Source organism: Wyeomyia smithii, chromosome 2 (genome assembly GCF_029784165.1).
Source record: "Wyeomyia smithii strain HCP4-BCI-WySm-NY-G18 chromosome 2, ASM2978416v1, whole genome shotgun sequence".
NCBI lineage: Eukaryota > Metazoa > Arthropoda > Insecta > Diptera > Culicidae > Wyeomyia > Wyeomyia smithii.
In genome coordinates, this window is record NC_073695.1 from 174592571 (window position 1) to 174618410 (window position 25840).

The 25840-nt window shown below is 36.0% G+C and overlaps 1 protein-coding gene across 1 annotated transcript in view; it reads left to right on the top strand.

Moving 5' to 3' along the window:
- Positions 1 to 1922: 1922 nt before the first annotated feature.
- The window catches only part of LOC129721310 (MOXD1 homolog 1), a 74934-nt gene continuing 51016 nt past the window's right edge, over positions 1923 to 25840 (top strand). Inside the window, exon 1 of the mRNA XM_055673744.1 lies at positions 1923 to 3008. Within this exon, the coding sequence (XP_055529719.1) occupies positions 2709 to 3008 (300 nt within the window). The 5' untranslated portion in view covers positions 1923 to 2708. The remainder of the gene's footprint in view (positions 3009 to 25840) is intronic.

Genomic DNA, 25840 nt, shown 5'->3' on the forward strand with positions numbered 1-25840 from the left:
AAAGTTTAACTGCGAGGAAAAATTATAAATTTCGTCCTATTTTAAGATGATTATATTCTAATGATACTAAACAAATAAAAAATTATTATAAATCAAAAAGCTCCTGGAGATGATCTTCGTAAGTTCATTTGTTTTTAAGTTAGTATGATTTTAAGTTAAAAAAAATATAAAACGAACAATAAATTATACAATGAATTCTTTCTCTTCAAATCAATTTGTCTTTAAACTTGACATTATTTTGAAACGTATAATAAAAAGATCAGGATGGATAAATAAAAACAAGTTTTTGGTGCTTATTACGGGAGTCACTTCACGGTGAAATCAGAGTGAAGTGAACAAAATCCTACTACGGGACTCACGTAAAAGAGGAAAACGTCGCAAAGTGACATCTGCCGCGGAATCTGGATTATTATGAGTGTCATATCAGTGAAGTTAGAACGGAAAAAGTGACGATTCGCGTGGAATTATTTCACGACCATTTTGAACGGTGAAATGATTCCACGAAGATGCCGTAAGTCTTAAAGTTGATTGATTTGTGATCTAATGGTAAATATTGGATTTATTCTTCAGTAACGAAACGAATCAGAATTTGATCCGTGCCTTAAAGCGGTCAAATTTTCACTTTTTTGCCCGATGAAAAAATGCAATTTAGTTCAAGAAATTTTCGATACCGAAAAAAACATGTTTTTGGGATGCCGAATGTCTAAGAAATGCAGAACACGTCAAGATCTAGTGTTATCTAAAAAACGGAAAAAACGACTTTCTGGGACTTAGAGATTTTTGAGCTGGGTAACAATCTCATTTCACTTGTGCTATTCTCAATTTCACTTCACTGTCAATCTCACTCCACGGAGGTGATTTTTGTCACCTCACTTGAGGTGGAATCAGGAATAGGACTAAAAAAGTGAAGTGAGCGTGAGAGTGAAATATATTTCATCGTGAAGTGACTCCCGTAAAAAGCACCTTTACTTAAGTTAAGTTTTACACTTTTTTCCAAATTTCAATTATATAGAGAAAAATCAAATTCCAATTATGCAGTCTGATATTATTAGTAATTTCAGATCATGAAGGTCTTTGTTGTAAAGTCTCTTATTGCATCCGTTTCTGGGGTATTTTAAACCCAAGTTTGGAAATTTCCAGTTTTCTACGAAAATACGCTTTTTTATGAGTCATTTGTGGTTCTCCAGCAGCAGACAAAAGTTTATTGAAAAGTACGGTAAATATACAATAATTCATTCTTTTACAGAAAAGAAATTGGATTAACCACTCAGACAACTTTTATCAATAAAAAAAATATGTTTAATTTGTCTGCTAATATTTTGTTCCTTTAAAAATTCATTTCGTCTGTTTTGAAAAGTTATCTAACAACCACATTCTCAATACTAAACAATTTATGACAATTAAAGGTAATTAAATACAAAAACTAAAAACAAATAAAAGTGTAAAGTTAAATAAAATAAAGAGAAAAAATCATTGATATTATTTTCCAAACTAAAAAATCAATAACGCTATCCAAGTAAGATAAAATAGTTAAAAAGCAACATTTTGGTCGCCTAGGGTCGCAATCGTAACCGCCATGTGCGTGGCCGTAGAGAAGCGCATGGTTCGAGGGCTACCGGCTACCGATGTGCACGCTGGTGGCGAAGTTTTGTGCGAAAGAACGGTGAATATAGGACTACACAGCCATCAGCCCCCGGGCCGCATAAAAGAAATGTGATGAAGGAAACAAAGCTCTGTTTTCTTTTTGTCTCTTTCGCCCTATCAGGCAGCATGTTCTACCATGGTGGTACCGGTCGGTACCGGTGTGCAGCCGCACATATATTTGTGTATGTATGTGTTTGTGTGCGTAAACCGGGCCTAAACCATAGGAAGATGGGTTTGATCAGGCTGTGTTGAAACTGTTGCGCGCAGATCGGTTTCAGAACATTGTCGTGCATATCGCCGCCGTGGTGGTTTGAGCCACACTTAATTTTACCGGTGTGTCGTGTTGGTTCTTCTGCTTGTTGTTCCCTACTGATTGTTTTTATTTTTTCTCGTGACCGGTAATCGATATATATCCGACGGGCAAAACCGGCTTTTGGGCAAATTCGCGATCGTTATCTTTTCCCCGGTTTCGCCAATCGAGAAAACCGCGTCGATCCTTTGGCCTCGAATCGCTACGCGATGCAGTTTTCGTAGGTCCACTTGAGCGACTGGCAGCGGGTGACATTCGGCCGAGGAAAGGGAATAGAATCGAAACCATTTGAATAATTTGAATTCGACGACAGGAAGTGTTATTTATTGCCCGGCCAAAAAGAGGACGGCTAAGCCTGCCTTCTATGGATCGTGAGAATTTGTGTGGATCGAAAAAAACGAAGCGTTTCGAAAATATTTGGCGCTTCATTCTGGTGTGGTACCCTAGTGGGTATGAAGCTTTGAGTCAGGAAAAAAGGTTAATTCATCAGGAAAATAATTGAATTAGCGTGAGTGAATAAGTGAGTTAATGCTATAATCAAAGAAAATAAAGCTTGATTGTGGTTTTTCTTCAAAGTTTGGTGAGAAGTACCCGCCGCCGAAGCCGACTGTGGATTACTGTGGCTTGGCTCTGCACAGAAGTGCTAACAAGAAAAAAAAGTAGTGAAATCTCCGAGCGGTTTTGTGGGTGAGAGTGATTTTTCAATTGGGCTCGATACAATCATAATTAGCAGAGACGAGGAAGCAAAATAAATATGGGCAAATCAAGCAATTATTGCTTTAACCTAGCGGTCGGCTTGCTGCTAGTTCACATTGTTGGGGTTTGTGGCAAATTGGAACCGATCCATCACAAATGGACCAGGTCGGAAATAATGGATGCCAACGGTTTGTACCTGCTCGAGTGGAAGGTCGATCACAAGGACATCGTTTTCACGGTTACGGTCAACACACGGGGCTTAATCGGATTAGGATTCTCACACAAAAGCGAACGGATGAGCGGGTCGGATCTAGTGCTCGTCTGGGTGGATGATCGGACAGGAAAACCGAATGTGTTGGTGAGTGATTTAATTCTCCACTTTTATCTTCTTATTTTTGCTGGTTGACTTGAGATTTGTGATTGTATCCATTGGCACATCAATAGCATACGAAAATCATACGTTTTAGTTCTAACCGGTTATTTTTATACTTTGTACCATAATTTTCACGATCTGCAAGTAAACCAACCTTTATTCCAAAAACTACGAAAAATGTTTACGTAATGTAAGACAAATTTGAATACTAAAGTGTTCAAATGGCTGACTGACCAAGTTGATGTAGGTTCCTAATCTATACTCCAACGCAAAGAATTAGACCATCTCAGAGCGGATGAATAAGTAACTTGAATGACGGAATACTGAAATCCTCGCGTTGTCCATTATAATGGGTTTCGCCACGCCAATGCAATGAGAGGTTTAATATTTCACATACTATAATGCTATTAATGTTCAATCATGGTGAAGAGGATTTGTCGTTTTGACTGTTATTAGAAAAACAGTCACTTTTTATCACTACCCTTACCAACAGTTCTAAATTCAACATAAAATGAATTGCTTAAAATGTATTTCCCACCTCCTTCGGATCACAACAAGCGCACATCATTGTTTGGCTGAATATTCTATCACCTGCCTTCGAATAACTTGAGGATATCATAAACAGCCGTTGAATCCAATCAAATATTGATTCTAAACCCTTTTTACAAAGGCAAGCATTCAGACACAAAAAAAAACGTAAATCGTTTCGGTCGGCTCGTATATGTATCCAAATTCAACAAGCGAAACGATATCAGTAAATCCGAATGCCGCCGCAATCCACGTGCCATAAGGAACACATTTAATTTGGCTTACAGCGTTTAGAAGTCTGCTTCGGTACCACACTCGTACACATTTATATGCTAGTCGGTAGACCCGTTCTCCTGATGCCGGCTGCCATCCCAGATTATGCATGCCCTCAATAATGTTTCTCTTTTTTTCTGCACCGGGCTAACCGGCAGTCTGCCCCGGAGGATGTTCTTATGTCGTGGTGCGCATCGCGGTACTATGAAGGTAATCAATGGCAGCTGTGGATCGGAACGGAAAACATACGTTATGCCGCAAACACTACCACCATTTAAGGTTTCCTTCCTACCGGCTATGCCTACCTTGAACCACACCACACGTGACCGTCAACTTCCGCGCGTATCGTCATCAACATGCGCCGAATATGGGGAATCACTTCTTCCGCTCTGAAATATTCCGGGGGAAACGGCTTGTAACTAACACATACGATCCATCATTTTGTTCCAGCAATTTCTTTTCCGATTTTCTCATTATTAGTTCGTAAAGTGGGCTCTTATGTTCAGAGCACTACGAATAAGTCCTTTTCTTCCTGCACTACATATATAGGGTATGGAACATATTTTAAGCAGCTTTAGGAACCGCCTGTGTATTGAGAGGAAACACTCGAAATGTGTTGGGTGAAATTCAAAAAGAAGTATATCAATCTGTTCGCTATTTTTTTCTCTGTCAGAACTTATTTTCAGATTGTAAAACTAAGTTAGCAAACTTTAACAACAATCAATTAAAGTTACCAATCGAGGGACAGTATTCCAATCACCCCGAACCTGTTTTAAGCAGTTTCCATCTGCTTTTCAGGCGTTTTTTTTCAGCACCCGAAGTGGCTCCTGAATGGCTGCAATATAGGTCGATTTGTTTCGAATGGTGATTTCTGTGTGATTTCTTTGTGATTAACGGTATTTCTTATATTCGTAAGACAGCTAGACAATCAAAGTTTTCGTTTCCATCATTGGAATTGTAGATATTGATCAAAATCCAGGAGTTTAAGGCCTGCTTTCTTCGACTGATTAAAATAGGCGCTACTGCTTAAGCCGTTCCCTACCCTACTTGCACTCGTGTGCGCTGCGCAACTGGTGGCCTGCTGCCGGGTCGGCGAAAGTTGTTTGGCTTAATATAACCAACATCCTTGCTGGGTAGGGTCCCACATATGAAACATGTTGGCAGTTCGGCAGCTGTTCACAAGCTTACGATAGTCTACCGGTACGTTTTCAGGAAACGGGCAACTTGCACTATAGTTGATTATTGTGAAGCGCTCGAATAAACTATCATATATTTTGATTTTTTTCTTATATTTTTTGCATATTCACGATAATAGAATATGACAAAATATACACAAACAAAACTTCTTCAATCATGTCCATCACCGACGGACAAAATAACGACTTCATCTAGGACACAAATTCACAAAACTCTCGTTCAAAAGCGTCAAATATAAATACACTAAGGTCGCTTTCTACGCGATATTTTTTACGCCGGTTCCGTGTAAAAACACGGATTCCGGAATTAACGCGGTTTTTTACGCGGTTTCCGGAATTCACGCGGTATTTTTTTTTTCTTACGCGGATTGCGGAATTTCTTTACTCGGATTCCGGAATTCACGCGGTTTTTTTACGCGGCTTCCGGAACTTACGTGGTTTTTTTTACGCGGATTCCGGAATTTAAGCGGTTTTTTACGCAGATTCCGGAATTTACGCGGTTTCTTTTTACGCGGCACGTATCCCCCGCGTGAAAAGCGACTATAGTGTCCATACATATAAATAAAGCCACTCGGCTATGTAAATTTGGTCACTTTATTTTTTGTACTAGCGGAAAAACTAACTTTACCCTAGTGCATATTAATGATAAAAATATTTTTAGAGTCAAAACGATTTGTTTGATCGCTATAATGTTTTCGGCAAAGCTGTAGATAGTAAATTTTCCTTCCAAAAATATGTAGTAAAAAGAATTCAATGATTTTTACTTATATTTCGCGCAGATATCTACAATTCATGAATTATTTGAAATGAATTCATTGAAAATAAGAAAATGTTTCATATGGTCAAAAAGTTATTTGTTGGTTCTGGCTGAAGGCTACTTTTGACAGCTTGAAAAAATCGATAAAATTCTGTACAAAAATACATTTTCATCAGGGTGTCCCCAAAAAATCGATGTTGAAAAAGTCAAGATCAAGTCGACTTTCTAAAAAAAATTTTTCAGGTTGCCCAAACGTGATTTATGAAAAAATGAATTTTTTAAGCTACAAACCCACTCTTTGCGAAAAAAAAGTTAGAACGATAATTGTGATTTTTGCTGCCTTCTAATAGAAAACTCAATTTTGCACGTAATATGTAAGAGATAGAAACATGATGTCCTCGGTAAAGTTTCTTGTTTCAAGATAACCTAAAACTTTGTCGGAGACACCTTGCGTTTATCTTATTCTGATTAAAAAGTAAATTTTTTATCACACTCATTGGTGGATTGATCACCCATCTTTATACATTAAAAGATGCATTTTTGAATATCCTGAAACTTCTCTGAACATACCTTATGGCTATAATCAACATTTGAATTACATTATAGGAAACTATACACACAAACGGCAAAATAAAATAATCTTCAATGAAGATATTGAGCTTTAGCGGCATTTTTGACAAAATGCATAGTTTTTCATCACATGTAAAAACGCCAATATCTCAGCCCCTGATAAGATATCATGGGTTTTTTTTTCATGTAAATTTTCGTCTTGAATCCCGCTTAGCAGTAAAAATTTCCGTTCTTGATCAAAAAAAAATTTATATGTGTTTTAGAGCGTTTTATCTAAAAGTTATGAGAAAAATTCACTTTTTCGTGATTTTCAAAGGGCTCTGTGAGTCAAATATTTTAATGCGAAGCTGAACTGAACCATGCAAAATATTCAAAAACAACCCCAGAAAAATAAAATAATATATGGAAAAATGTAGGAATCGAACAGATTTGAAAAAAGTGCAAAAGGGTGGTTTTGTAGCTTGAAAAGGTCATTTTTTCATAAATCACGTTTGGACAACCTGAACACGATTTTTTAGAAAGTCGAAATGTTCAACAAAAAAGCTATAAATAACATTATCTTTAGGGCTGAGCACCATGACTTTTTCAAAATCGATTTTTTTGGGACACTCTAATTTTCATGCACTTACTACACTAAATTAAATTTCTTTTGAAATTATGGTTCTTGAATGTATGCCTGAAACTATTGTATAATTTTGGAAATTATTTCGGTAGGTTCGTACCATACAACCACAAACATAAGTTTGCAATAAGACAAAAAATTGAACGCCTCCAATATTTTTGCGAAAATAACAATCTATAACTTAAATTTGATTAAACTTATGGGGAACGAAATATCTTTTTGATACAGTTATCGACTCGTCAAAATTCTGGGCCAGCAAAAACAACGATTGTGGAATAAAAACTTTAGCAGCTATTACATAATTACTTTTGCACGTTTATGAAAGCTTAATCGTGTTTTGACAAGCATGAACGCGTGATTTTTGAAAACAGCCTATGCAAAATTGTGCAAAATACAATGTTTTATCAACATATGAAAGATGATGTGCAAGATTAGAGTGTATTTTTGCTAAAAAATATATGATAAAACGGAAGTGCCCAAAGTAACCCCGCTTATCAAAGGAAGCCCCTCACAACGGTATTTCACCAAGCTGAAACCGCTATCAATATTCTGCTAACAGTTTGTAGTTTTTATAGAAAAAACACTCAGATTTTTGAAAAAGTGAGTTTTTTTAAATATTTAACTCATGTTAATATTTTTGTGGTTCTTTCTCAATTTTTTTTGTCGTAGAATTGTGTCATACGGCAATATGTATAGTAGGGTGGTAATGACTGTATGAAAAAAAAACCATCATCGAATTTCAAAAACCGACCATTTTTTTCACCACCCTTACGAAAACTAGTTGGTCCATCTTTGCGGCACATCAAGTATAACATGCCAAATAGACAAATGAATATGAACATTTTTCCTACGAAACAGCTTCAAATTAAATTTTTATTGTGTTGTGGGTGGTTACCCTAGTAAAAATAAATAAACCACCCTAATGAAATTCAAGTTTGAGATACTTATTGAACATCAAAATAACTTACATCTGGTTTGGAACGAGTTGTGAGTCATTTTAGAAGCCAGTTCTATTATACTCCATATCAAGACTTTGGTTGCTTAGAAAACGGCTAAGTCCCTGAAAGTCGATTTTCGGTCAAATTATTTTATTTTTCTTTCGCGAAGTGAGTTTTTTCAGGAATGTTTGTGATGTTGTGTGTGCTGCGAAACTTTTACTTGATGCCGTGCCGTGAAGATTATTCGATGAAATAGCTGAATTAGCATATGGGATTGGCGCCACGGTCGTTTGCAGCGGGTTTTGTCTTCGTTTATTGCGTCCGAAGTTGTCGCGTTTTGTCGTGATTCATAATACGTGGAAAGTGTAATTCGTGTTGTAGTCATAGTCGAGAAGCCTTCGTTCAGAGTCCAGTGTGTTTAAAGGGTATTACGAATGAAAGGATTGATGAACACTGCTTTGAGAAGTGTAGAGTCAATCCTGTATCGGGTCGTAGAAAAAAATTAATTTTAGTGGTGCAATTGGGACTACCGAATCCCGTGTGATAGAGGAAGTGAACATTAAAACGATGCGGCTGAAGATAAGTATAGTGAACATGCGGGAGGTAGTTTAAAAGTGATATTTTTGTTACTTTCAAAATTGTTTATGCATAGAAAGTGACAATTGGAACGAGCGTCGCTTTCTTTCCACATTAAGGCTTGCATGCAAGCTTGTGTGCAGGTCCGAGTGGACAGACAGTACTGCGGTTTCCACCATAAATGAAGCAAATGCATTGCAAATAAATGTCTTTTTTTGCTTATATTTCTTAATTTATCATTATTATTTTAAGTTCTTATTGTAGCAATTGCGTAGGCGACCGATTGACATATTATTTATTACAAGTTTAGCAATTTGTCATCAGCTTTTAGGTAATATTTTGGTACATACATAGGTTATATTTTGGTACGTATAAATGGTAAAATTTATTCATTTTACTAATTGGCACTAAATATATATATTGATATAAATGAATCAAACGGATTGAAAGTCTGAAAATATTAATAAAATCTGTAAGATTCTAATATTATTTTGAGGCGGAGCTTACCGATTGGAAAATTACTCCGGAATGTACTGCAAGTACTCAGTCATTCTGTAAAGGGTCTTTGGAAGGTCGGTAGAGCTAACACCTTCTAGAACCCGAAACTAAGATAGTTGCAGAATTGAAATATAATTGCAACTGTCTTTTTTCACTATATCACTGCCATACAGTGGGTTCTAGAGAGGTTCCACACACAAATTATTTTATTTTTCTTTCGAGATTACACCAGATCTCGACGTTTTATGCATTTTTAAGACATCTGACATCGAAAAAAAAGTTTCGATTTTCCTAATTTCATGTACTCCCCTTGGTGGATTTTCTAGGGGTATAAGAATCACAACTTTGAGCGCTTTGAGGCACCCTTAAATCATTTGCATAGATGGTTTGTTTGGGCCAATAAACAAAATGTACATGGTCGGTTTTCGAAATTTGACATGACCCGTTTCACTGCCACCCTAATGTATATGGGTACAAATTGAAAAACCGAAAACATCGAGAGCGCCACGAAAATTGTCCATTTTCAAATGGGTAAAACTCAGCTAGTTTCCAACGGATTTCTTAAGAATTTAGGCATTCGATTGAAAAATTAACTATGCGTCCACCTTACTTTACTTTCATGGGAGATCCTGTTCCGAATCCAGAATACGCCTTCACAAAACTCGGTCTTGTGGGCTTCTCTTCTCCAGTCTCCCCTTACACCCGCTGCTCTGGCATCCTCGTCAACAGCACACATCCAGCGCGTGTGATGTCTGTCTCGAAGTCGTTGGCCTTTATCCGGTGCTCTGCTAAATATTATCTCTGCCGTTGGCTCAACCGCTATCCGTGCTACGGGCCAGCCCACTGTGACCTACCGTGTTCCATCAGCTTAACAGTATCAGCGTGCACAGATCGTGTACAGATCGTGATTCAAGCGCCTGCGCCTCACCCCATTTTCTAGTTTGCCTCCGAGTATTGATCGCAGGATTCTACGCTCGAAGACCCCAAGCGCTCGTCGATCGGCCTCCTTTCACGTCCACGATTCATGTTCGTAGAGCGCTACCGGGAGGATCAGAGTCCTATAGAGCGCAAATCTCGTACGGATCTGTAGGCTACAGGACCTAAGCTGGCTACGCAATCCATTATAAGCCCTATTCGCTGCTGCAATCCGTCTCTTCACCTTGCGGATCATCTCGTTGTCACATGTCACGAGAGGACCAAGATAAACAAATTCGTCGGCCACTTCGAAAGCATCCCCATCCAACTCCAACGCAGCACCAACACCTGCCGAACTACCATGCTCTCTACCTGCCACCATGTACTCCGTTTTGGCAGGGTTGATGGTGAGTCCAATTCATGTCCCTTAAGCTGGAAGTACAAAGTCAGCAGAACAAAGAGTTAATAGCATGAAAATTAAGTGCTCATTCGATGCTCATTTAATGCCATATCGCCGAATTTAATGCTCCATCGTTTCTTTGAAAATTGCATTTGTTTGCTAGCTTAAGGAAATAGCTAGCAGACAATATACGAAAATAGCATTCTTGGTCACAAAACGGTTCTATAACGGTCAAAAACATTTAATGCTCATTTAATGCTCTTGAAAAAACTTGATTTTCACGATAATTTTATTGATTTTGTATAAATTTTCCAATAATATTATAATAATATGATAATACATAAATAGCTTCAATTTTTTCGAACAGTTTCATCTGAAAACAATCAGAATCCTTTTGATACGATTAGATACCAATTAAATGCTCCCATACGCGAGCAGTTTCAATAACTCAGGTGCATTTTTCATTAAATATATATTTTTCAAAAATATTGTTCTGCTAGCTTAAGAAAAAAGTTAGCAGAACATTGGCCAGAAACAGCATTTTTAAGCAATAAACTGTTGTAGAATGGTCATAATAATTTAATGCTCATTAAATGCTCTTGAAAAAACCTGATTTTCATGATAATTTCATTGATGTTGCATAAATTTTTCAATAATATTATAATAATATGATAATACATGAATAGCTTCAACTTTTTCGAACATTTTCCTCTGAAAACAATCAGAATCCTTTTGATACGATTAGATACCAATTAAATGCTCCCATATGCGAGCAGTTTCAACAACTTAGGTGCATTTTTCATTGAATATATTTTTTTTAAATATTGTTCTGCTAGCTTAAGAAAAAAGTTAGCAGAACATTGGCCAGAAACAGCATTTTTAAGCAATAAACTGTTGTAGAATGGTCATAATAATTTAATGCTCTTGAAAAAAACATGATTTTCATGATAATTTTATTGATTTTGTATACATTTTTCAAAAATATGATAATATATGAAAAGCTTCAATTATTTCGAACATTTTCCTCTGAAAACAATCAGAATCCTTTTGATACGATTAGATACCAATTAAATGCTCCCATATGCGAGCAGTTTCAATAACTTAGGTGCATTTTTCATTAAATATATTTTTTTTTTAAATATTGTTCTGCTAGCTTAAGAAAAAAGTTAGCAGAACATTGGCCAGAAACAGAATTTTTAAGCAATAAACTGTTGTAGAATGGTCAAAAACATTTAATGCTCATTTAATGCTCTTGAAAAAACTTGACTTTCATGATAATTTCATTGATGTTGCATAAATTTTTCAATCATATTATAATAATATGATAATACATGAATAGCTTCAATTTTTTCGAACATTTTCCTCTGAAAACAGTCAGAATCCTTTTGATACGATTAGATACCAATTAAATGCTCCCATATGCGAGCAGTTTCAATAACATATGTGCATTTTTCATTAAATATATATTTTTTTAAAATATTGTTCTGCTAGCTTAAGAAAAAAGTTAGCAGAACATTGGCCAGAAACAGCATTTTCAAGCAATAAACTGTTGTAGAATGGTCAAAATAATTTAATGCTCATTAAATGCTCTTGAAAAAACCTGATTTTATGATAATTTCATTGATGTTGCATAAATTTTTCGATAATATTATAATAATATGATAATACATGAATAGCTTCAATTTTTTCAAACATTTCCCTCTGAAAACAATCAGAAACCTTTTGATACGATTAGATACCAATTGAATGCTTCCATATGCGAGCAGTTTCAATAACTTAGGTGCATTTTTCATTAAATGATAATTTTATTGATTTTTTCTAAATTTTCAATAATAAGATAAAAATATGATTTCCTGTTCCTGTTTTTTGATTTTCAGATCGATTCTGTTGACCTGAAAAAGTTAGAAAGATCGTTTATTTTGTGTTTTTTTTTCGATCTTTTAAAAAAATTATTTTTCAGCGTGCAGAACTTTTTTTTTATGCAATTTTGAGTGATTGTCAGGTATCGTGTACCATTTCTATAATTGTCTTATCGGCTTTTGAATGGTTGCGTGCGATTATGACATCATCATGCCTCCATATAGTCCATTTCATTCCTGCCCATAATGCAATGATGATGGACTAGCAATAATGAAATGATCGGAGTACAACCAGATCGAACCAATCTCCAAAAACATGATTTCGAGTCATCGGTGTTCAATGTTCTAGGGATTTTTTGTAATTGGGGCTTATCACAGAAAACGAGGCGAGCGGCGAGTTACTCGCCTGACCAATTTTGATATTGCAGATGGCTGGATTTGGACAAGCTGGTCTGCGAAACTGTTCGACTCAGCTGTCACCAAACATGTTTCACTCGCATTCTCTAATACAACATTTTGCTCGTCCGTCAGTGACTGGAGGTGAGGCCATATCATTATGAACTATTTAAATGATTTCTGTTCTTCATGTATGATGGATTATTCATTCTCACGTAGGGGTACTGGGGGTAAGCCCGGCACTGAGGGTAAGACCGTCACCCGGTTTTTAAAAAATGTGAGCTGTCGGGGTAACACCGTCACCCAGTGAGTTGGGTAAGCCCGACATGGTCTGAGGCTAGTTGGATGTTACTGACACATATTTCCAGAGCCGGATTTAAGGGGGGGCCCAGGGGGCCCGGGCCCCGGGTCCCCACATTTTTGGGGCCCCCACAAAACGAGAAAAAGTTCTTTTCTCTATCAAAAATGAGATTCAATCAAAAGTTCAATTTACAGTAAGAAAATTTGAACAGACCATTTCAATCTGAAACTTTCCTTCAGTGTTATTTTTTCGCGAGCGCCATATCACAACCACATCCATAAGATTTCACCTTCGATTCTCTTGAAATGACACACATTAACACACCATTTGAATCGAACCAGCGCGCATGGGAAATCAAGCTGGAAAGAAGATAATCCACAAGTTTTTTTAATACATTGCTGTTGATTCCGAAAATAAGTTTTCCTATCTGAATCAGGGATACTAGATTTGCGTTGCAAAATGCAGATTTTCAGAGTCCGTGAGCAGATTTTATTGACCTGCAGAAGTGTGTAGGGGTAAACAGGGTAAGACCGCCCTGCGGGGTAAGACCGCCCACTGTAGTTTTACTACCAAGTTATAAAATAATTGAAAAATTTCTTTAACGTGTCTATCACAGTATAATTACATAACATTTTGCACGTTTTTCTGTTTTGATAGTGCGCGAACGGTCGCAGAAATAATCAAAAACAACCTTTCAGCTGGCAACCAGTCAATGCGCTATTGTTTTGCGGCAACGGGACTTAAGGTTTTTCAGTCTAAAAATCTATTGTTTTGTTCGTGAATATACGTTTAATCGCTTGCCTGAATCTATCTTCTTTCGGGAATATCGAAGGCCGTGAGTAATCTTGTAATTTTGACTACTTTTTCGGTCAAATATGAAAATGTTCCACTGGGGGTAAAGTCGCCCACTATACAAGGGGTAAAACCGCCACGTATCCAACTGCTTGTTGTTTTACTTCAAGACCCAAATGCCTCGACACTACAAAGGGAATATTTACAGGATCAGTAAAGCAACTTCAAGCCACATAAGACATCGATGTTAATCGACCATTTTCAATTTGGTTGAAGCTTTTCTAGTAATATATTTTAACAAGACTTATTTTTGAAAAAAGTAAACCTGTGTGAAAATGGTGTTAATGAACCAAAATAATTTTAGAGCCATGACGGTTTGTTTGATTGGTATGAAGTCTCCGGCAGAATTGAAAATAGTAGTTTTTTACTTCCGAAAAAAATACACACTCTAAAAAAATTTAAAGAAAAGATATAAAAATAGAATTAAAAATATATTTTTTTTTTTCAAATTTATTTGAAAAAATATGTTTTTGCCTGTAAAATCTACAAAAGGTAAGCTAAAATTTTATGGTTGTTGGATCATGGAGTAATAGAAATATTAATTGCTAAATTTTTGTGAAGAATTTTTTTTTTTGGACGGTTTGTTTGGTGTATAGAGTCGTTGATAATCTTGTTCTTCAAAAAAAAAAAACATAGAAAATTGAAAATATAAATAAACGAAAGAATAATTATTAGTATTTTTCTATACATAATAAGTCATCAAAAGAATCATACAGACAGGTTTAATGAGTTTTAGTTTTTAGCTTAAAGATAGGTATATTATGAATTCAATATCTTGAAAACCCCCAATTCTGAAAAATCTATTTATTTTGAAAACCAAAAAAGTTACCTAAACATTGATCTGAACTTGAATAATCAGAAAACAAAATAAGTTGAAACTTAGAAATTTTTTTTTCAGATTTTTTACAGTGTATATTTTATTTAAAAAGAAAAAAAATACCATCCACAACTTTGTCAGAGACACTATACCGATAAAATCAACCGTTTCGGCCCTAAAAATATTGTTTATCCTCAAAAAATGGTGGGTGATCTTACCCCGCTGGTGGGCGGGCTTACCCCGCATGAAAAAGATCTGCACATTTTCAATGAATTTTTAAAAATTGAAAAAAAAAACTGGAAAATAAACAAAAATAGTTCTTATTTTTTAAATGCGGGTATTGAATAGAAGAACCTCTTAGCGAAGAAAAAATGAAATTGCAGCCGCAACTTTTTTTTCTATAAACAGAATTGCTTAAGGGGGCGGTCTTACCCCGCTTACCCCTAGTTTTTTCCTAGGTTCTGTAGATTATTGCCAGCGTAGCCTTATATTTGCGCAGTCTTTCTCAAATTGTGTGCAAATTTTTGCTTGCGGATCGCATTTTTTTCGAATTGCGGTAGGTTTTTATTTTTCAGATATCAAGAAAAAAAATCCGGATTTCGATTAGTTGCATACATTTATTTATTTGAGCCTAATGATCTCGAACGCAACTGGAGAAAGGTCTTTATCGAAGATGAAACTGATTGAAAATAGGTTGCGTACGACTATGAAGAGTGAAAGGCTGTCAAACTTAGCATTGTTAAGTTGAGAGTACAATATTCTGAAGAAGCTGAATGTTGATTATTCAATCAATAAGTTCTCTGCAAAAAAAAAACTCGTAAGAAAAAATTCTAGCAAATTTTTGGTAACTTTTCAATGAGAAATAAGTGTTTTTAACTCGTACGATAAAAAAACGGGTTTGTTTTATTCTGGGGCCCCCACTGTAAACTGGGCCCCGGGCCCCCACAATCGTAAATCCGGCTCTGCATATTTCTCATCTATTACCGATATCTCGCTGATAAATAAATTAATTAATCGACTTAGAACCATGCACTCAAGCTCTTCTGTGATTTATGAATGATTCAAGGGTTATTAGAGGTGCCAAATGTACTGAATCAAGTCACAAAACTGACGGCTTTTCCGGTGGTATTTGAAATATGCTCCGGTGTGGTCAATGTGATCCTGGTTTCAATGAAACTAGTTAATAATATGATTTAGAGTGCCACATGATAGGCTTGTCGAGTATCAAATTCTTTCATTGTTTATACATAATGTTCACCGGAACTTGTTCCGGTAATCTGCCCAGAACCAGTTAACCGACAACAACCAAATTCAACAGTAACATACAGAAATGTAAGATCTCTCATTCGGTGGTTTCCGAATTAAAATTGGTTCAGTTAATTCGAGTTAATTCATGAACAAACTTAGGTGCCGGTGTTACCCCCAAGGGGTGCCGGTTTCACCCGCACTGATTGCTAAACGTCATTTTTATCCTAGTTTCAAAACTTCACTATTCCTTGTAAAATAACAATTTGAAAGTACTGAAAACCTTTATATCTTGTAGAAAACAATCTAAGCAATGATTCTGTCAAAAAAAATTCAACAATATTTGCCATCAAGTGCTACTAAAGAATCATTTTCCTTAGGGGGCCGGGCTTACCCCCAATACCCCTACACTGGTGTTAATACTTAACTCAATTAAAAAAAATGGCGCTTGGTTCAGTGAATTTCACAGCGCCTCAAAAAATATGCTTTGAAAGATCGTTTCAACAGAGATCGATCCTGCAGCTCCGATTTTTTAGATGGATCGATCTGGGACTGCTCAGCTGAATCGATCCTGAAGATTGATCTTTCCCTGTAGATTGCCCAATCCCTTATTCCGTATCCTTTTCAATAGCAATAACTTCTCTGGCTATTTTCTAGCAACTGTTGGTCCCTTTTTTCGATTTGTTGGGTACTATTTGATCACTTGTTTGATCAACTGCTTATGCTTATTAGCGGCGAATGCTTATTAGCTGAGTCAATTAAAGGCCATAATCGTCTTGTTCAGTATTAAACTGATAAGATATACAAATTTTCAACCTATGACATCAAGAACGCCAAGCCGGTCGAGGTTGTCTTGAAAGGTCTCACCAGCGATCAAACCGTTGATGAGATCATCATCACCGCTCAACCACCGATCATATAACTTACCCCAACAGAATTAATTGGCATATCTAATGAAACGAAAATCATGAGGTGAGAAAAGTCAGAGAGCTGGAATTTCCCTTGTTAATTATTTAATTCATTTTAACCGGACTTATCTCCCAGATGGTCTCGTCGTACGATGCAAGCCTAACAAGCCAGTCGTCGTAAGTTTGAGTCTCGGTTTGGGAGAGACTGTTAGTGTCTGTAGGATCGTAGCGCTAGCCCCGCACCACTAAAACAGTCGGCTGCGAAGTCTTTGTATAGTAAACAGAATGTCAGTTTCCGAATCGGAATGTAGCACCCAGGCTTTGCTTTACTAACCGCACTGAGGTTAAAAATTTGAAATTTTTTGACAAACCACATGCCATCCATAATGTTCAGGTAAAGTGGGAGTTATAAAGAAAGTTTGGGGGAGGAGAAAAGCCCAATTGCGAATTTTCCAACGTTATGGCCATGGTTCAAAAATCTGTAACTTCGACCGAAAATGCCTCATTTGTGGAGACTCTTCTCACAAAAAGGCTATATGTCCTGTGAAAGAGAGTAAAAATTTTCGCTGTGCGAATTGTAACGGCAACCATATGTCAAATTTTTATTAATGCCCAGTCCGTCTAGCAATTGTTAAGGCACGGCAAGGTAAACAAAGTTCAATTTCACAATCAAAACAAAATTCTCCAAGCTGTACCGCTGTACCGCTCATTTTTTTACTCTTTTGCACAGATAACAGGTTCGGAATAAAATTCTGAAAATGATTTTGAAGCGTCTTGGTTTGGTACACTCGAATAACATAGACTTACTCGTGTTGAAACATGAAGCTATGTCAAACAAAATTATTAACAATTTTCGACAAAAATCGTTGCAATCCTCAATTGCTACGATGAGCTCTCTTTTTAGTCAATAAGTTTTGAATTGAGTTAGTTGTCAGTTTATATATATATTTTTTTTTTCGATAAGTAGGTTTAACTCCCTACGAATGATAAGTCCTAATTGAAACAAATCTCAATAAATTAAATTACATTTTTTATTTTTTATTTTAATTTCAATTTTATTTTAATTTGATTTTTTAAGTTATTGAAACTGCTTGTAAATGGGAGCATTTATTTGATACAGGGGCGACTCGTGGCTGTTGAACCTACCTGTTCAACTATAAATTCTGAAAATCAGAGTTTGAGGAAGTAATTACAATTTTATCCGCGAATGAAAGCAAGTAAAATAAAACTAAAAAATAAGAAAATAAGAGCATGAATTTGGATTTTAGATTCATTTTTTGCCTGACGTCCCCATGTGCATTGCACAGGTTGCACCTATAGACGAGTCGCCCCTGATTTGGTATCTAATCGTATCAAAAGGATTCTGATTGTTTTCAGAGGAAAATGTTTGAAAAAATTGAAGCTATTCATGTCTAATCATATTATTAAAATATTATTGAAAAATTTATACAAAATCAATAAAATTATCATAAAAATCAGGTTATTTCAAGAGCATTTAATGAGCATTAAATTATTATGACCATTCTACAACAGTTTATTGCTTAAAAATGCTGTTTCTGGCCAATGTTCTGCTAACTTTTTTCTTAAGCTAGCAGAACAATATTTTTGAAAAAAAAAATTTAATGAAAAATGCACCTAAGCTATTGAAACTGCTCGCATATGGGAGAATTTAATTGGTATCTATTCGTATCAAAAGGATTCTGATTGTTTTCAGAGGAAAATGTTCGAAAAAATTGAAGCTATTCATATATTATCATATTTTTGAAAAATTTATACAAAATCAATAAAATTATCATGAAAATCATGTTTTTTCAAGAGCATTAAATGAGCATTAAATTATTTTGACCATTCTACAACAGTTTATTGCTTAAAAATGCTGTTTCTGGCCAATGTTCTGCTAACTTTTTTCTTAAGTTAGCAGAACAATATTTTTGAAAAAAAAAATTAATGAAAAATGCACCTAAGTTATTGAAACTGCTCGCATATGGGAGCACTTAATTGGTATCTAATCGTATCAAAAGGATTCTGATTGTTTTCAGAGGAAAATGTTCGAAAAAATTGAAGCTATTCATGTATTATCATATTATTATAATATTATTGAAAAATTTATGCAACATCAATGAAATTATCATGAAAATCAGGGTTTTTCAAGAGCATTTAATGAGCATTAAATTATTATGACCTTTCTACAACAGTTTATTGCTTGAAAATGCTGTATCTGGCCAATGTTCTGCTAACTTTTTTCTCAAGCTAGCAGAACAATACTTTTGAAAAAAATATATTTGATGAAAAATGCACCTAAGTTATTGAAACTGCTCGCATATGGGAGCATTTAATTGTTATCTAATCGTATCAAAAGAATTCTGATTGTTTTCAGAGGAAAATGTTCGAAAAAATTAAAGCTATTCATATAATATCATATTATTGAAAAATTTATACAAAATCAATGAAATTATCATGAAAATCAGGTTTTTAAGAGCATTTAATGAGCATTAAATTATCTTGACCATTCTACAACAGTTTTTTGCTTGAAAATGCTGTTTCTGGCCAAAGTTCTGCTAACTTTTTTCTTAAGCTAGCAGAACAATATTTTTGAAAAAAAATATATTTTATGAAAAATGCACCTAAGTTATTGAAACTGCTCGCATATGGGAGCATTTAATTGGTATCTAATCGTATCAAAAGGATTCTGATTGTTCTCAGAGAAAAAGGTTCGAAAGAATTGAAGCTATTCATATAATATCATATTTTTGAAAAATTAATGCAAAATCAATAAAATTATCATGAAGATCAGGTTATTTCCAGAGCATTTAATGAGCATTAAACTATTTTGACCATTCTACAACAGTTTATTGCTTGAAAATGCTGTTTCAGGCCAATGTTCTACTAACTTTTTTCTTAAGCTAGCCGAACAATATTTAAAAAATATATATATATTTAATGAAAAATGCACATAAGTTATTGAAACTGCTCGCATATGGGAGCATTTAATTGGTATCTAATCGTATCAAAAGGATTCTGATTGTTTTCAGAGGAAAATGTTTGAAAAAATTGAAGCTATTCATATAATGTCATATTTTTGAAAAATTAATACAAAATCAATAAAATTATCATGAAAATCAGGTTTTTATAAGAGCATTAAATGAGCATTAAATGTTTTTGACCGTTATAGAACCGTTTTGTGACTAAAAATGCTATTTTCGTATATTGTCTGCTAGCTATTTTCTTAAGCTAGCAAACAAATACATTTTTCAAAGAAATGATGGAGCATTAAATTCGGCGATATGGCATTAAATGAGCATCGAATGAGCACTAAATTTTCATGCTATTAACTCTTTGTTCTGCTGACTTTGTACTTCCAGCTTAAGAGACATGTCCAATTCTCGCAGCTTCCCTTCTGAGTGCCGTAAAGGCCTCAAAAGCTCTACGGCCAACACCAATTATATCAGAGTTGTTCGTGAAGCCAAGAAGCATGTGAGGCTTTGTGATGATGTTGCCGCCCTCCTGCACACCTGCCCTTCGTATTGCACCTTCTGTAGACATGTTAAACAGCAAGTACGAGAGCCCATCACCCTACTTCAGACCATCTAACGTCACAAACGCATCAGAAAATTCACCCGCTGTCCTGGCGCTTGATAATGAAACCGTCAAGCGTCGCACGTAACAGTTTAATTATTTTTGTTGGAAAACCATGTTCAAGCATAATTTGCCACAGCTCTTTGCGTTCTACTGTATCGTACATCGCTTCAAAGTTTATAAACAGATGATGTGTCTGCAAGTTGTGTTCTCGAAACTTGTCGAGGATCTGTCTCAAGGTAAACATCTGGTCCGTTTGTCGATCGACCCACTCGAAAACCGCATTGGTATTCTCCAACAAAGGCTTCCTGCAATGGCCTCAGTTACTGGCACAGGATACGGGAGAGAATTTTATAAGCGAAATAGAGGAGGATAGGCTTCGATAAGGACAACCTTCGAGTGTATGTCTCTTCTTGTAAATAGAGCATATGAGTCCTTGCAACCAGTCCGTAGGTAACTGTCTCTCAGACCATCCCCTTGAGATAATCTGGTGAATTACACCACACAGCCGCTCGCTCCTGACTGTGAAAGGTTCGGTTGGTAAGCCATCCTTCCCAGCGGCTTTGTTGTTCTTCAGCCCTTTGCAAGCATTTTTCACCTCGTCCAATGTTGGTTGGTCCGTCCTCCCCAATATCTACCCTGTTCCCCTCGACGACTCTTTTACCTTCCTCACCGTTCAACACCACTTCAAAATGTTGCTTCCAACAACTGGCCACCTACGATTTATCGGTAATCAGGTTCCCCTCCCTGTCATTACACATGACAAGTACTGGCATGGTCCGATTCCTGATTCGTTCTAAAGAAGCTCCTCGTGTCGTGCCTGGTGAAGCCATTCTTCGCCTCCGCGAAGACGCGATCGCAGTGCTCACGTTTCTTACGGCAGTGGAAACTCTTTTCGGCAGCTCTTGCCTCCCGGTATTTCTCCTGCATCTGATGCGTCACACGATTAGCTGCTACTATCGTGTTGGCGTAGGCTCAGTTCTTCTCTTTCGTCACCTCTAGACACTAAGCATCGAGCCACCCACTACACATGGTCCTCGTTATCATGCCCATCACTTCTCGCGCTGATTTGCTGACCGCATCATGGATGTGCTACCACCGCTCGTTCAGGTCCACTCCAGCTGGTTGGTGGATGATAATGTCTAGTTTTGGAGTCGTCGTCAGCTGTATTTGTAATAAATTTGGCCTCTGAGATATATTCTTTTTTTATTCATTTCCTTTCGTTAGCAGAGGTCTTTGGGACACTTTCAACTAAGCTCAATTCGAAATAAGTTTTGTCTTTAGTGTATTTAGTTTTGTCCATCTCATAATCCACTTTCCGCTAAATTTGGAATCATTTTCTGCTTTGCCCTGTTCTTTCAGAACGCTTCTATTTTTCAACCATTTGGATGAATTCGAATCATTTTATTTTTTACATGTTCCTCTCCATACAATTAATTTATTAATTTGAATCAAATTTAGGATTATTTTCGTAGTTTTTATTTTTATTTTTGCTTTCCAGGAGCGTTCTTAAGCATTTTAAGTTAGTTCGGAATACCTAATTTGCGTTATCCGTTTTCTAAAGATATTACAGCCTTTTTTGGTTAATTTATGATCTGTCTAAATAAAGCGTCATACAGCATTGTTTCCGTTGTTGGCTTTTTCTAGACAACAGTGACGTCATTCAATCATTTTGAATTAAATTCAGTAATCATCTTTTCTATTTGAAAGAAGCGTTTTAGGATGTTTCAAGCTAAATTTACTAGAGTTTTTATGCATTTTAAATTAAACTTGAAAAAATTTTTCCTTGAGTTTTGTATTTTTTTCGGGTTCAAGTTATTTGATTTAAGTTATTATTTTTTAAGTTATTAGATATTAATTTGAGATCAATTCTTACCTTACCTCTTACCTTCACATACGTTTTCAGAATTTTTGTTTTCTTTTTCTTAACGTGTTTTTAGTAACTTGAAGTTATACATATTCAGGATTATTTTCTTCTCGACTTCTTCTGGATATCAGGGATGTTTTTCCAGTGTAAACTGTTGTATGCTCTCTTCTGGATACATTTTTGATAGTTTTTTCGGCCTTTTCTGACGGTAGATATATTTGAACTCAATTCGTTTTTTCTGGCTAAAGCGGTTTTAATCAGTAAGCTGCATTTTTTTAAAGTCTTCTACCTTGTAGAAAAGATTTTAGCTTTCCAGCTTTTACCGAAGCTTTCTGCCATATTGAATAAGTTTTGTTTTCGGTCACTTATTTGTTTTTTTTTTAAGAAGTTTAAGAAGTTTACAACTTTTTCGAAAGCAGTTTACAACTAAATCTGCAATACAAAAAAATGATCAGGCGAGTAACTTGCCCCTTGTCTCGTTTTTTGTTTGGGTCATGGTATGTGATAATATTTTATCTGAATTATAAAGGCGTTTGCTTTGCCCTTCTCTGTTTATTTGGTGCATTTCTCGGCTCTCTTAGGCTGGATTTTGATGGGATTTTTATCATTCATGCCTTAATAGTCTAGATGCTTTCATGCTGATTTTAAAATTATTTTTGTTATTCTTTTGGTGACACATTGTTTTTTTTCCGTGTTGGGTATTTGCGTCACTGCGACCAATTTTTTGATATTTTGTGACACATTGTTTGTTTAATCACTGAATAAAACCACCGAATTTTTCGAATTAACGTTGTAAAAAAATGTCCACGTGGACAAAGAGGGCGGTAGGGTTTTGTAAATATCCACGCTTGTCTACGGTTGTCTACGCTTGTCCACGAGGAGGGACGGGGGGTCAAAAATGACGATTTATGTGTCCACGTGGAATGTAAGACAGCCCCCAATGGCACAAAATGATACCTTTATCCCATAGGAACATTTGTGCAAAGTTTTAGCCAAATCAAAAATGATAATTAGAATGAATATTGAAATTGGAACATTTTTTATGAAATTGATCTGCGGAATTCCATATCCAACTCACGCGCGGCAACCAGTCCGCGAGACCGCAAAACATTTATCTGTGAGTGGTGTGTTAAAGACCAATAGATGCACATACATAGCCATCATCATCCGATGAATTAAGTCCATATTCAACGGAGTGGTACCAAAACAAATAAATGAAAATCAACCGGTCAGCACGCGGATACTGCTTACACAAAAAATGTTACCACTCTGTTTCACACGTATTGAGCACTTTAATTCAACCTTCTGTTTTCTCTACAATTCGCCGATTTTCCACTCAATCTATGCTGAACAAACAGCGTGTCTCTCGTGAACAATTGATTCATTCCGTTTCTTCTTTGGTTGATCTCTATTTTTCCTCAATTCAATTATATACACAAGTTATTGAAACATCAGATGCAAATAGAGGAAAAAAAAGGAACGAATCCATGCTTTGTTGAGCAGATAACTGTTGGCGTAGAAATATATTCCAGACCATTTAATTAAATTTTTCAATTTTTACCATTATAAAAGTATATTAAAACACCCGAGAAGATTTTTGGTATATAATTATTGACCTAATTCATTTCTGCCGCTGTGGGTATATTTCTAACTTTAATGATTTGACACATGCAACTGAAAGGTAAATAAGTTTCAACGGATAGAGTGGAGAAACAACAAAGTCTCTTCCCAGATTTTCAGATTTAAAATATCATTATATTGCATACACGAGAAGTACTCTATATTCACTGTACCTCTGACAATACTTCGAAACCACTAGCACCTGCTTCAGATTGTGGCGATATCGTTATATCACTAGCCCAATGAGAACGTGATTTGCTTCAATTGAAATGTGAATCGCTGACACTAAATAAAATTAACTGCCATTCCCCAGGAATGTCTTTCCTGCCCCCACAAGCAATACATGCATTCGATTGAACGTGAAGCATGTTCCGAATTGCAAATCGTCGCGCCATTAACATACAAATTTAAATATTCTCGCTCCTTCATTTTTTTCCCAAGTGAAAATCCCTCATAACGTGTACGGTACCGGTACCAACCAGTCAAGCTATTTTCACACTTTTATGCTGACCGTCGACCGATGGCTGCCGTACACATTCGGTAGATTAAAATTCAACATTCATTCAACGATTCCAACATTCATTGAATTACAACCAGCTCAATGACTTCATTCTCCCAGACTCAACTCTAAAGAGTTTACGAAAAGGTTCTCGCACTGAAAACAATTCGTCTTGAATATCGGGCCACCCTGTAGATATTAGATTTAGATATTCGGAACAGAGAAAGACTCTCTCGTATTTTCATTTTTAAACTTACCTGATGAAATCCGTTACAAAACAACAGATTAAACAAAAACCGACTGTGGTTTCATTAACCGCAATCTCTCACCGTTTGCTGCAATGGAATCTGTATCCGGTACCTTTTAGGGGGTTATATCAGCTCGAGACAAACAATCGGATACGTTTTTGGATGCTCCACGTGGAATAAAAATAAGAGAAACAAGGAAAAAGCACATCGCCCACACACCTGAAAGGGTGCGGTAATTTGATAGAAAATTAAGTAAAAACATATTTTTAGCATCCGTCTTCAAAAGCACTTGAGAAGCTTTCTGCCGTACAAAAGAACTAAGAATTAGGTTTGGTTCAAGAATTTACAATGGAAGTTGAAACGTTACGAGCGATTCTGCAACGTTAATGTTTTCCTGTTAGCGTTCTCATTATATGGGCAAACTTTAAACGAAAACAGCCGATGAATGCCACCCGCGGGTGGGAACTGAAGACTACCGTTTCTGCAGCTAAACTTGCGATTTGACGGTGTTGATTCGCATGGTAATTGTGGGACGCGGAATATAAAACGTATTTACCATTATGCGAAAATGTTAATAGCTCAGTTGGGTTCATTGTTATGTATTTCTACGCGTTTTGTTGGCGAATTGTATCAAGTATTTAACGACGGGTTCATTTTTCCAAGTTTATGAATAGAACAGCTTCCTTCACCAAGATTTATTTCATTCAGTAAAATGATTCGTATGGCTTTAAATATGGTACAGAACGATTTCCGTGGTACTTTAGCAATACAGTCGTATAGGAAATCAATTGAAGTGTAATGGGAAAGCTTTGTTAGCGCATTACAACACTGCAAATGTTATGTGAAAAATGTTTTATTTGAAGGTGAATTAAACAATTTATACTGTATTTAAAAATTCACAATCTGTTGTCCGGTTTCTTATTTGATTGATTTCTCTTCTGAACAGTAGGATTTAATAGTGATTTTTGACGACAAAAGCGGAAAAAATTTTCCCCAAAGCTCAAACAAGTAAAAATAGCTTCAACTTTCATTTTTTCCGGTCTGAGCTTTAGGAAAAAAAACTGTGTTTGCCAATGTTATCAAAAAGACCAAAAGTCACAAATTTTGCGATATGACCCGCGTTCATCTACAATGTCGAACACGCATTTGAATTGTCTCGCGTTTTTCATGAGTATTCTTAGCCATTCAGGTTGCTTTTTTACGCGAAGGATATAGCACAGCCATGGTGCTGCATTCCGATTCGGAATTCGATCTTCTGTTCATTATACACGGACTGCGCAGCCAACTGTTTAGTGTACAGAACAATTGCGGGGCTAGCTCCACGATTCTACTGACACTAACAGTCTTTCCCGAGCC